This window comes from Apus apus, chromosome 3 (genome assembly GCF_020740795.1).
Source record: "Apus apus isolate bApuApu2 chromosome 3, bApuApu2.pri.cur, whole genome shotgun sequence".
Taxonomy (NCBI): Eukaryota; Metazoa; Chordata; class Aves; order Apodiformes; family Apodidae; genus Apus; species Apus apus.
Genome location: NC_067284.1, coordinates 34979625 through 34992878, shown reverse-complemented (window position 1 = coordinate 34992878; position 13254 = coordinate 34979625). Strand labels below are relative to the sequence as shown.

At 42.8% G+C, this 13254-nt stretch overlaps 1 protein-coding gene and 1 long non-coding RNA gene across 2 annotated transcripts in view; one reads left to right on the top strand and one right to left on the bottom strand.

Annotated features, from left to right (window-relative positions):
- The window catches only part of STX7 (syntaxin 7), a 32338-nt gene extending 22479 nt beyond the window's left edge, over positions 1–9859 (bottom strand). Inside the window, exons 1-2 of the mRNA XM_051615153.1 lie at positions 9776–9859; positions 1839–1992 (exon numbers count right to left, since the gene is read on the bottom strand). Coding sequence (XP_051471113.1) covers positions 1839–1920 — 82 coding nt within the window. The 5' untranslated portion in view covers positions 1921–1992; positions 9776–9859. The remainder of the gene's footprint in view (positions 1–1838; positions 1993–9775) is intronic.
- A 59-nt stretch (positions 9860–9918) lies between these two features.
- Positions 9919–12870, top strand: LOC127382690 (uncharacterized). The gene is made up of 2 exons (XR_007889022.1): positions 9919–10223; positions 11784–12870. It is a non-coding gene; the product is annotated as an uncharacterized LOC127382690 (long non-coding RNA).
- The last annotated feature ends 384 nt before the right edge of the window (positions 12871–13254 follow it).

Here is a 13254-nt window from a genome sequence, read left to right as displayed (position 1 = left end):
GTCCGAAAGACACCTACTCAGCAGCTGACCAGCTTTACAGCTCCCTAAGTTTGCAGGCTTCTCCCCATTTGACCTGGAAGTTCCTGCAGCTCACACCTTCCAACAGAAAGCTGGACAGGTACTACACATGGGAACAAAATAGCCAGAAAAGTGTACATAAGGCTTTGGAGAGCTCAGTCCAAGAAACATGTTCAGCATGCCCACAGAATCCAGATCCTCATAAAATCTACCCAACGAGTACTGACTACAAAAGTAACTGAGTGCTAACAGTTCAGTCTGATCTACAAAAGAGTGAGGGATGAAATCCAGCTGTGTAACTACCCGTTCTAGGAGAGTGCTTGGCTGGAGTTTTTAAAGGCAAAGCTCCTGTTTCTGAAGCCACACAGCAGTGGGGCTAAGAGAGATTTGGACTTGGGTCTTGCAATGGCAGAAGCACCTGTCTATTGCTCAGACTTCAGCCATGTAAATTTCAAAAAAGAAAGGAAGGCAGAATTGCATGTAACCCTTGCAGCATGTCTCCTTCTATCTAAGCTGGGCAGCTTGCTAAATTTTAGTATGTCTTGTTTGTCCCAAGGGGAGGGGAGGTACAGCAGAAGCAAGAGAGGAGATGAAAGTGGCAGGATGAGATTCAGGACTTGCTGAATCCAGCAGAAGATATTTCATTATGTTTAGCTATATCACAATGCTCTAGTTTCAACCACTGATTTCATTTTACATTTTCGCCTGACAACAGAGACCTCTTTTTTACATCTTGGAGCCTCAGTGTTTGACACGGGCTGCTACGAGTCTCTGGAAGACCAAGTTAGAAGCCATGAGACCTAGTGAATTCACTGAACAGATTTTAAGAAATAAGGTGTATGAGCTTTTACTGAGCCTGTTTGTTAATTTTAGGTTTGAGGAAATACAATCCTGATGCACAGAAACTTTCCAATAAAGCAAAACTGCAATTTTTCTTCCCGTCTTTTGGGATTTAAATAAATTCTGGAAGAAAATACAAAATAGCCCAATCTGTGCCACTAATCAGGGCTACAGACACCAGCTCCTAAAACTTGTCTTGCAAAAGAACGATCAAACTTCTTATTAAAACTGACATACTTAACTGATTAAAATTCATCTAAACTTTTAATAAAAAAAAACATTTCTCCACGCACACTACATCATGCACAACATCAAAAACATGCGTGCCTAAAACCTAGTCATATGCTGTTCATGGCTAGCTCCCCTCTCCCTCACATAATTGGAGAGATCCAAGTTGTATTTGCTTCATATTTAATACTGAAAATAAAATGGAAAATTGAGGGAAAGGGAAAAGGACTGAAAACTCCAGCAGTCTAGCTTACCTCTTACTTGAGCATCCCAGATATGTGGTTAAAAAATTAGATAGTATGAATCTAAGCTCAAGTATATTAAAACCTTCACAATCCTATTTACATATCCAATATGTACTTCCAAGGACAGTTGCAAGGCCACAGTTTCTGCCCCTGCTAAACAAGCTCCAGCAAATATTTGACACAATCCTTGCCCAGCAAACATCTCAGCCTACCATCTTAAAGTGCCACATAACTGGTCAGGACAAAACTGGCTTATTACCAGCAGCCATCTTACTAATTATTTATTCATTTGGCAAATACTGAGTGATACTACACTTCCCCAGGACAGATCACACATAACCATACATAAGAAGGACTGGATCTACCGTGTGGCCTGCCACAAACCAGTCAAATGAGAAGGTGAAGCCAAAGAGTGACCTCCCATGAATGAGTCCAATAAATTAACCTTGAATGGGGGTCACCACCATTGTTAAAGTTTTATATAAAGCATGCATAAATGCAACTTACAGCATTGTGTGATCTTCTGGATGTTAGAAGTTATGCGTTGGGCTAGTTGATTAGGATCCCCAAATCCGGCACCGTATGACATGGCTGAGTAGATTCGCTATCCAGATCATCCACAAGGAGAACAAGTCAGACAGGCTCCACCTCTTAAGGACACCTAAACCCCCCCCCAAAAAGACAGTTATATTTTGTCACTGGTTTACAGTTCTTCACCATCTTCAAGAAGAATGCAGAGAAAAAGATTTAAGAAAACTGTATACTAATGTTTACCCTCTCTGAAAACACAGTACTTCAAAGATGGAATTTAAGCTAATGCTTTCTTAAAAAAAAATATAAATAAATATGAATGTATGTTTCCTCTGTTAATGCCAAATCATCTGATGAATTACATCCCAAAGCAAATATATGATTATTTCCATATGGTGGATGACCCATCCCACCAATACAACCCAGTATACATAAACCACAGAAAAAAACCCCAACAGATATCACACAAGATGTCAGAATGAAGAACCCAGTTCCCTCTAAACACCACTCATTTTAACCACTTCAGTTTTAGTTGTAATCCAGTTTCATCTGAATTCTACAAACTACCAACTTAACCTGTTTCAGCTGCTGTTTCTCAATACGAACTCATTTTTCAACAACTTGGGTATACAAATGCATTTTTAGGTGTGTTTTGTTTTGGTTTTTTGCACCCAGAACGATCATATGTTATCTAAAAAGGTCAAAATCTGGTAACACAAATACTCACAAACACACTTTTCCTAAAAGCACAGACATACAACCATGTAGCATGTAACTACTAGAGATGTCTTAGCCTGCTTTCTATCTATTTGGTATAAACCAAATTTCAGCACAAATTCAAACATACTCTAAATCCAAATTCACAGGTTACAGCTTAGGATACATGTGCAAATTAAAACTGGCAATTTATCTGTTCTGCAGTGAGAAAGCAAACCAATCAAGCATATGTGCATCCAATACAATCCCAAATTTTCATGCAGGTTGTCTTAGGCTAAGTCTTAAATTTAGCCTTTCCACTCTCCTCTACATCAGCTTCACAGGTTCAACATTTTAACCTCACCAGTTCTCCACACTTCCACTATTCAACCTAAACCACGAGCCTTCCAAGCAATTTACTCTTCTCCTAGCCTGTGAACTTCTGGTTAACAGACACTGCTAAAACTCAGTTTTAGGGAAGACAGAGAAAGGACATTTAAATGTTTAAACGGAAAATAAGGAAATGAAAAGGTCAACTGATTTGTCAAGAGTGATAGCAGCTGTGCTACAGCTTGCAAACTCAAGTGTTTATGAACTTTTTTAAGAAACAAAACAAAAAAATTAACAGTCCTTGTTGCCAAATATTTTTTTTTTTCACCTTCAGAAGTGCCGATGTACAGCACAGCAACCCCCTGGTTGTTTTAAATGATTATTGCTTTCACATCTCTACGATATGAATTGATTTCTAGTGGAGCCGCCAAGACATTGCACTGGTCAGACCCATCCCACCAGAATTTCACCAGGGATGCAGCTACAGAAGTCAGGCTCATCCCTGCTGTCCTGCAGGTTATGTTGGATGAACAAGCTGTTGCTACTGTGAAGACAAACCCTGCACAGTTTTGAAATGACTGCTGCACCAGGGTGCCAAACCCTGCTTGGAGTCTTCAGGCCCTGAAGTATCCCCTAGTAATGAACAATCTGATTGCACATGAGGCAACAGGGAGTGTATTTGCACTGTTCTAAGTCCTTGCCGCACAATCACCTGCAAATCATGCTAGCTCTCTGCAGTATTGCTTCCTGTCTCTGTCTGTATCACACGCAGATTCAAGTTATTCTGGGTCTCAGATCACAGTGTGAAGTCAGCCAGCCACCTTAAATCCCACTTATCTGGTCTGAAACGGGCATAACAACCCTTGACCCTTCTGAAAACTCTGGGCAACTTTGCATTGAATTTGTATTGTAGAGTAAACCGAAACAAACTTCACGGTAACTACACAGCTCTATGCCTTTGTGTGGTGACTAAGTAAGGAAATTCTATCAATTTAGCAGAAAACACAATTGTAGGCATAACATTCAAATAACATTGTTCATTGCTTTTACAAGTTATGGGTATTTCTAAACTCCTTAGTAGTATGTTAACCACAATGCTAGCACAGGCTAGAAAGGCTTTTTTAGTTAAATATTATATTTCATGTTAAAAGTTAAACGTTAAAATGCAGCTTCTAGGGAGAGGAGAGGGCAAGAGACCAAATTATCTTGCGTAGAGAGGCTACAGAAGTAACCAAAACAGACCCTAATGACTGTTTTTCTTCATGTTTATATTCACCAGGCAGCTGCCTGTAGCACTGTTCTCATCAACAATCAAGAGATACAAACAGTATATTTAATCCAAATATTGACAAAAGCAGTGATTGACTTTCTTTTTTTTTGTCTTGAAAATTTTTAACAGCTCACCGAAAGGATCTTTAAAAAGCTGCACTGCACTATACTGATAAATGCACAGCTTGTACAACACCGAAGACTTTTCAACTTTCTATCTACATAGATAGGCAGCCAAACACAACACATTATGAGTGGATGTTCAGCTGATACATGATGAAGTCCACAGTATAGCTTAGCTTTTTGTCTGCACATTTAAATCTTTAATTGTTGATACAATTCTTTGTATCGGCACACATTTTAATTCAGATTTATAGTGAGGTTGCAGGATATTTGTGCAAATTCACAGTTGTTTTACTTCATACAAATTCTCCCCCCAAGCAACGTTAATAACACAGGCTGCTGACAGGGTAAGCTACTGATCTGCAGAAGAGACAGAAAAATGTAAACCATCAGCCCTCAGGACTTCCCAGTCTTCACTACAAATGCCTGAAGTCAAGGAAAAACAGTCCAAACGGAAGGAAAATGTTGTATTTATTATTATTTTTTAAATGGGAAGTGTGAACTTCTTCCTCATTCTAGTTCTCACAGTAACACAACCATCTGAACTGAACAAACACCTCACCTCCACTTGCACACCCTTTGCTCCTTAGCACCGAGTTACTCAAATTCCTCTGAAAACACAGATAGCTGAGCCCTTGGAAAGTCAATGGGAGTTTTGCTAACACCTTTGGCAAGGTCAGGGTTTCAGCTACCAGGAAACAAAACAGATGTGTGCACCAAGCACCTCCTTCCATACCAAGGTGACACGAGCATCCATCAAGACTCTAAATTTCCATAGAAATTACCCCTTTTCACTTCTACATTGAACTACTCTGCCATGATGCATTTTGGTATTTGCTGCCTGCATAACTTTTTAAATGGGAAAGTGAATACCCTTCTGCAGTTGAGGGAAGTACACTTTGCATTAAAACTGGAACAGAGATGCATGCATCTGTGGTAGTCTTCAGTTCCTCTAAAAGTTTCAGTCGGGTGAAGCTTTTGATTGCACCTTTCACTCACCAACTCTGTTTTTGCATGGCAGTGTACCCAGTGGCAACTGGGCTTTTCGAGCCACTGAAGAAAGTGCGAAGAATTGAGTCTACTGTCAAAAATGAAAGAATCAGAACACTTCATCAACACTCATTGAAGCAATTATCTCCCTGTGCATACAAGAAGTTTAAAGAATTCAAAGGATTATTATATATTTTTCCTAATTTCTGCATTTACTGGTTCCTGCATCACACTGTCACTCCATACCCAAGCAAAAAAAAAAATAAATGGAACCTTAGTATCAACTTGTTTTCTAGAAAAGTGTCAGGCATGGAAAGAATCCACTTTTCCCTTGGCTATTTCCAGTCAGATTACTGCCAAATGCAGAGACAAGAAAGTAGGAATTCCACAACTGAGAGGGTCCCCAGTGCCATCGTTGAAAGCATCAGTAGAAAACACAGCGACGTGACAAGCACAGGGCGTGTCAGATCTCAGCAGCAGTCACCAAAATATCTTGCAGGCTCCAGTCAGCTACAGTCAATAACCATCAAATAAATTTTGTATTACCTTATTTAAATGTTCTAAGAGTTTTCCTTCCCTTATAAAATTAGCCCATACACAACATTAGGATAAGAACCCCAGGCAACAGTTTCCTTAACTTTCAGAAAGCAAAAAGCATATGCTGAATTCCATTGACATGCTTGAAAATTTAAATCTGATCTGAATTAGGATCTTATGCCTTTAAGTATCCAGAGACAAGTCATGAGGCTTTCTTGTATGTGATTATTTTTTTTTCTAAATAAAGGTCACAGAAACAAAGCTTCTCCCAAACAACTCCTGAATGTGACTTCCTTTGAAAATACTGCCAAAAAAAAAAAAAAGTGAAAAAACCTTCAAACAGTGAAAAAACACAGCTAAAAATAAAAAATTGAAGATTTTAGCAAAAAAATTTGCAGCCAGTCACAATGTTAGCTACAGAAAATTTGTAGCATGGTACCAACCATGATTTGTAAGATTTCTGCAATGTAACATTGCTCAATCTGTTTCACCTCAGAAGGTTTCACCACCCAAATACTGAGATGAGACAAGGCACACCTACATAGAATCATAGAATCTTAGGGGTTGGAAGGGACCTCGAAAGATCATCTAGTCCAACCCCCCCTGCTAGAGCAGGGTCACCTAGAGCACATCACACAAGAACGCATCCAGGTGGGTTTTGAATGTCTCCAGTGAAGGAGACTCCACAACCTCTCTGGGCAGCCTGTTCCAGTGCTCTGTCACTCTCACAGTAAAAAAATTTTTTCATATATTCACCTTGAACCTCCTATGCTCCAATTTCCACCCATTACCCCTTGTCCTATCACTGGTCATCACTGAGAAAAGCCTAACTCCATCTCCCTGACACTCACCCCTTACGTATTTGTAAACATTAATGAGGTCACCCCTCAGTCTCCTTTTCTCCAAGCTAAAGAGACCCAGCTCCCTCAGCCTCTCCTCATAAGGGAGATGTTCTACTCCCTTAATCATCTTTGTAGCTCTGCGCTGGACTCTCTCAAGCAGATCCCTGTCCTTCTTGAACTGAGGGGCCCAGAACTGGACACAATACTCCAGATGCGGCCTCACCAATGCAGAATAAAGAGGTAGGAGAACCTCTCTTGACCTACTAACCACACCCTTTCTAATGCACCCCAGGATGCCGTTGGCCTTCTTGGCCACAAGGGCACATTGCTGGCTCATGGTCATCCTCCTGTCTACCAGGATTCCCAGGTCCCTTTCTCCTACACTGCTCTCCAGCAGCCTGACTCTGGCACCTACAGTAGTCAACCCAGCACACAGTACCATCTTCAGACAGCACTGGCTGTAGACTTGGCAGCAAGTAAAATTAAACTTAAAATAACCCAAACAGCTCTTGGAATAAAGGGCAGACAGTACACTGTACAATAAGTACTCCCTACTACAGCACCTGAGGGATTCTCATAACCAACTCAAAGCAACTGACTTTGTAATATGCAGGTGAACATTAAATCTGTCACTATTTTCTGTAGTGGGGATGAGGGAGGTTAAGATGTTTTTTTTATTTATCTCCTTTTTTCACCTTATGCTTAGGCTAAACTACCCAAAAACAGAGATCGTATCTTCCACTTTGTGAATTTACAGCTCCTAATGTGCTGCAGTCCTGGTCCACAAAGGCAGGCTGGGGGCTTCCATTATACAAACCCAACTACAGAGCATAATAAATATGCAAACAACATAGCAGTATAATTAAATTCCTTCCTACCCTCTTAAAATAATAATAAAAAAGAAGTTTTCAGATTTTTTTCTATCATCTATTTTCAGGCAGAATTCAAACTTAAATCCATATAGGGCAGGGAAAAGCAAGCAAAGTTTATTTAAAACTTCCTTCACTCTAACACAGCAACACTAACATAAAAGATGTCAAAAGGTAATTTTCTGTTCTACTCTGACCAATTCTTTCAGCCTTGCCACATTAGTCACACTGAAACATACAAAAATCAAGCTTATACTGAGCAGTAGCTAGAAGCATTCTTTTTTTTTTTTTTTTAAGGAAAAAAATAGTAATACTAGATTGTGCCACTGATCAGTGTTTTAGTCATCTTCCCTAGAAATTATTATGCCCAACAAAGATGTAATTTAAAGTGGCAGCATTTAGAACTGTCCAGGGTGAAAAACTAAACTATGAAAACCTAAGATATGATTAGGCCTAATGTATCACCAACACTCAGCATATATGGCTCCAAAAAGAATATGCCTGTCACTGTCAAATTCCTCCACGCCAATATTTATAATTAAATAGGTGACGGAAGCACATAACTCTCACAAGCCTAACAGAACATACTAGTTCTTGGGGAAGTGCCTTAAGAAAGGGAATTGTTTCCCAGGAGCACACAAAATGTTTAGAGGCCTGATGATGAAGCAGGAATAGGAAAATGAACACTGGGTACTGGAACTAATGGGAAGGGAACGGGTGGGCTGAAAATGGACCTGAGATGACTGTTTCAAAGTGCCAAGCTTCTTGTGCTGCTGGCAGACAAACATCTCATGGGAAAACGAAGATAGACCAGAACCCCAGTACATCTAGTGCGTTATGTCTCCTCACCCAAAATCTCCCTAATAGCAGCTTGTTTACTTTGAACCAAATTGTCATATCAAGTAAACCAAGGGAGAAATATCTTTGCACAAAATTGCGCTGGGTGCTGAGTCTCTCTGATGGGAAAGGACAGCTCTCTGCCAGGACATCTCTCCACTGGGAGACCAGCACAGCCCTGTATAATCTGCCGGTCTGTGGGGAGATGTCCCAGTGCAGAGGTGTCCCGGCAGAGAGTTGTCCCAGACCTCCCTCTGAGGCCTACTAGGATGCTAAGGACTACATTCTCAGCTCATGGTCTCTTCCCCTCCCACCAAAGAGCTTAACTTCAATGTAAACAACCAAGAAGAGTGCTACTTAATGTTCTGATATAAGACCACAAGCCACATCTTCATTAAGGGAACACAAACACTGCCACCATTTTAGCACCACTTTTTTCCAATTTTAATGCATTTTAACTTTTTCCCCTCCTCTGTTCGTTCTTTTCTATTAGCAGCACTTGCACAAAACCGTGAGCTCCAGGCTGAAGGGCCGCACTGGTGACAAAGCAAGTGCCTGGACTATCCCGGGTCAGGGGGGCTCCACTTGCTCCACCAGCACGGCTACCTTTGCACGGCCTGTTCGTCAGGGGACGGGATGACAACACATGAGCACACCGCTTCTGGCAGCGAGCACCCCGGGATTGTATCACTGAGCTTTAATTAAGATGCAGTGCTTTGCATTTCATGCAATGAGGAGTGAAACCTTCCACTTCCTTCTTTAGTTTCGAGAAGTGCCCATTGCTGATGCAGGGGCGAGAGGCTCACCAGGAAAGTCAGGATAAGGTTGGGCCACGGGCCTGGAGCGCCAGGCCCAGGCTTGCTATCTACATATGCAAGTTTTATACTCTCCCTCCCTCCTGCTGACACACTTAGCTCACCTCGGATCTAGAACAGCACAGAGAGCGTCTCAATATGATAAAAGCGACTGTCCCCACCTTACAATTCGACATAAGCGCCTGTGAAACAGCAGCTGTGAGCCCCGAGTCTATCCCTGGATGTATCACAAGCCCAAAGCCACGATACCAAGGGGATGCCACAGGGAGAGGTGTGAGGGAAAGGAGGTGGCGGTGACACAACCGGCCGCACTCCAAAACCGAGCTCCCCGCCCGCGGCCCAGCCCTCCCCGCTCCACCGTGACCATGGCCCGGCTCCCACCCCGAGCCGCCCCACTGCCCAGGCCGGGCGGCAGCGCCCAGCCGGAGGAGAGGCCCCGACCCCCGCCACGGCCGGCGTGGCGCTGCGGCCCTCCCGCCCTGCCTGGCCACCCCCGCCTGGCAGCTCCTTCCCGGCCGCCCGGACACCGCCCTGCCGTTCCTCCGGGCCGAGGGGCGACCTCCTCCCCCCCCCCAGCGCCCCAGCCGAGCTCCCGATGCCCTTACCGGCCCCGGCGAAGCGGCTCCCCCTGGGCGCGGCGGGCGCTGGCGGCACCAGAGCGCGGAGCGGCAGGCCCGCCCCGTCCCGCCGTGACGGCGGAGGCGTGAGGAGGCGGCGCCGCCCCGCCCAGGCGGGCGGCCCTGCACGGCCGGCAGCGCCCGGGCCTGCGGGGGCTGGGTCCGCTCGCACGGCCCCGGCGGTGCCGAGGGGAACGGGCAGCCGCCCCTCGCCAGCCGCCCCTCGCCAGCCGCAGCGCTCCGCGGGTGGAGAGAACGAGGGGCAGTGTAATTTAAGGGAAAGATGCTGCTGTGTCAGGAATTAAGGGGAAAACATGAATAAGGAAACAAGCTTGCAGTGAAAAGCACGATGTTACTACAGCAATACTCTGCTTCGAAACACTGCTTTCAGCTTTAGTTGCTTCGTCTCTCAGTGGGTATGGACACTTCGAAGAAAGTGAGTGGGAAATTATGCTTAAAGGTGCCTTTAAGTGAAGAGATTGACCGTATTTAGCTGAGAGAGGGGGCAAGCGGTGCCAGGAACAACGGGAAGTGAAGGGTGTGTCCAGACTTGGGGCTGTAAGTTCAGATAGCTTTGCTGATTTCAGTGGTACGCCGTCATAATTTGCATTAGGAACTGCAGTTGAACGCTTCTCTTCTCTTCTCTTCTCTTCTCTTCTCTTCTCTTCTCTTCTCTTCTCTTCTCTTCTCTTCTCTTCTCTTCTCTTCTCTTCTCTTCTCTTCTCTTCTCTTCTCTTCTCTTCTCTTCTCTTCTCTTCTCTTCTCTTCTCCTTCCCCTTTGAGAAACAAGGTATAGTGGTTGCAAGCAAGGAGGCAGCTGATTAGTAACAAGTGGATCTTATGGTCAAGGGGTGGAAATTATCTGCATTTGATTTTTATGTGGGAAAACAATCAGATAAATTAACTTGTTTTGCAGGAATCATGTACATGCTTGAAAAAGCATAAAGCTACATTTTTTTTACCCCCCACTGTCTTTTTACCTCATAATCTGTCAACTTGGATTTAGCAGGACAGAACAGTGTTAGAAATATCCATGCTGGAAACATTCTTTTCTCACTTTGATAAAGTTACAAAGGAAAAACATTCTGATATGCCTATTTGCTGCAGGAATGCTGTATACAACTTCATTCTAGTTTAAATAGGCTATTTTAATTAGCAATTATTTTAGCACATGTTCAGTTGTTTCCCCCCATGCTGTTGACATATTAAAGCTGATCCAACATGATCCCACTAGACAGTGCACTAAAGACTGGCTGGAGCATCTCACCTATGAAGATAGACTAAGAGTTGAGGTTGTACAGCCTTGAGAGAAGACGACTCCAGGGAGACCTCACAGCGGCCTTCCAGTAGCTGAAGGGGCTACAGGAAAGCTGAGGAGGGGCTGTTTACAAAAGCATGTAGCGACAGGACAAGGGGCAATGGTTTTCAACTAGAGCAGGGTGGACTTAGATTGGATATTAGGAAAAAGTCCTTTACTATGAGGGTGGCAAAACACTGGACCAGGTTACCCAGAGAGGTGATAGAGGCCCAGTCCCAGGAGATATTAAAGGCCATGCTTGACAGGGCTCTTAGAAACCTGATCTAACTAAAAAGTTCCCTGCTCACTGCAGAGGGGCTGGACTAGATGACCTTTAAAGGTCCCTTTGAACCCAACACCTTCTGTGATTCTATACAGTTAAGAGACCAGCCAGAAAGTCCTTTTTATTGATCAGATACTGCTAACAGCACAGTATGTCCTCAGAACATTTTTCTTAACTCCTATAGAAAAACCATTGCCTGGGAGCAGATGCTCTATTTCACCCTTTTGGATAGAACAGGAGGATTCTTTCAGGTTCTTCATCCTTTCCTTTGCTAGCAGATAAGAATATTTCCAAAGGTGCATAATCCGTGGATGGGAGTTGTAAAGAAGCTGTCTAAGAGTTATCATCAGAGACACTGAAGGGGAGTGCTGCTACACAATTCTGTCTCTAAGCTCCTTCAATTTGCTTATTTCCAGAGCTTCCACACCAGTGTTACCTGGGGTTTGAGTTTGGAATCACATATTCACCTACTTATGGACATTTCCTGTTGCTTTTGGAAAGTGATTTGATTTTGTTTGATTAAATGAAGCAGAGAAAGCTCTGGGGAAAATGTTGAGACCCTGCTAATCATAGGCACAGTATGTAATGGAGGATGCTTTGGATATTCACTAACAGAAGATCAAAGTATGTGCCATTTGCATTTCCTGTTGATGTATGTAAAAATGAGCTACAAGGGATGTCACTTCTAACACACACTTTTTGAGGATCTGAACTCAGTATTGTATCTGATGTTTGAGAGACTGGGAATTAAACCGAAACAAGCACAGTGTGATTTTGAAACGGCATGCTTTCCTCCTAGCCTGGTATCCAAATTTTCCCCACCTTCCTGACTCTGTGTCTCCCTCCCATGTCCTGGGACTGAGCCGGAAAGCACGTGGGCCCAGCAGGATGGGTGGCACAGGCATCGGGGCTGCTGGTGACGTGGGAAGGAGGCACTCATTTCTGTGCTCATTTTCTCCCTATGACTGCATGAGGCGTGATGAGATTGAAGGGGAAGCAGCCCAACCCTGGCCTCACATTCCTGAGGAGTGTCTTCTTTCCAAGGCATGAGCTGTCCCTAAGTGGTGGGTAATTTACCTTATGGACAAATTTCATTCTCTGCTTCTCCGCCTCTAACTTTAGACAGGAAGAGCAATCCTGTCAGTGTTTGGTACTGATGACAAAGCACCTGGCAGAGATTCCCAGGCAGAAGCTGTTACTGATGTATTCCACCAGCCGTAAGAACTCCTGTTATTATTGTCATCATCTCTGTTTGCTAATTTAATTAAAATATCTGCTTCAGAACCTGAAATGAGATTAGGTTCCTATTACACCAAATGTTGTACAAAATTATGATGAATGTTCGTTTCCAGCTTGAACAAGCTTATAGGCTGTTATATTGCAGAATGGCCTGTAAAACCTATTCGTTTAAAAACATATATTGATTTATTAGGCTGGTACTTGCTCTCAGCCAGCAATAGGTAATGTGATAGCATACATTTTCAATAAACAGAGAAAAATTCTGCTCCTGATGTTGATAATATTTCCTAAAAAAAAACAACAGAAAACAAAACAAAACAAAGAAAACGAAGTTTTACTAACAAATAATTTTCAAATATTTCTTTGCCTTCCTGTTTAATTTTCAAAGACCATAATATAATTTTGTTTGCACTAGTGAAATGAGCTAATGTTATTCTTTCCAAGCTCAGTATTTAATAAAGAAGTACGTGCAAATGCATAATCTTTCTAACTTCAGACAAACTATTTCAAAATGATTAAGAGTTAAAAGAGGCATAAAATTCAGTGGCAACATTTCGTTTGGATAAAGAAATACAAATCTACAGAAGGAAATATATTAAAAATAATAAACTCTATGGACTCTGAGGTCAGCAACTAGCTCTCATAGGA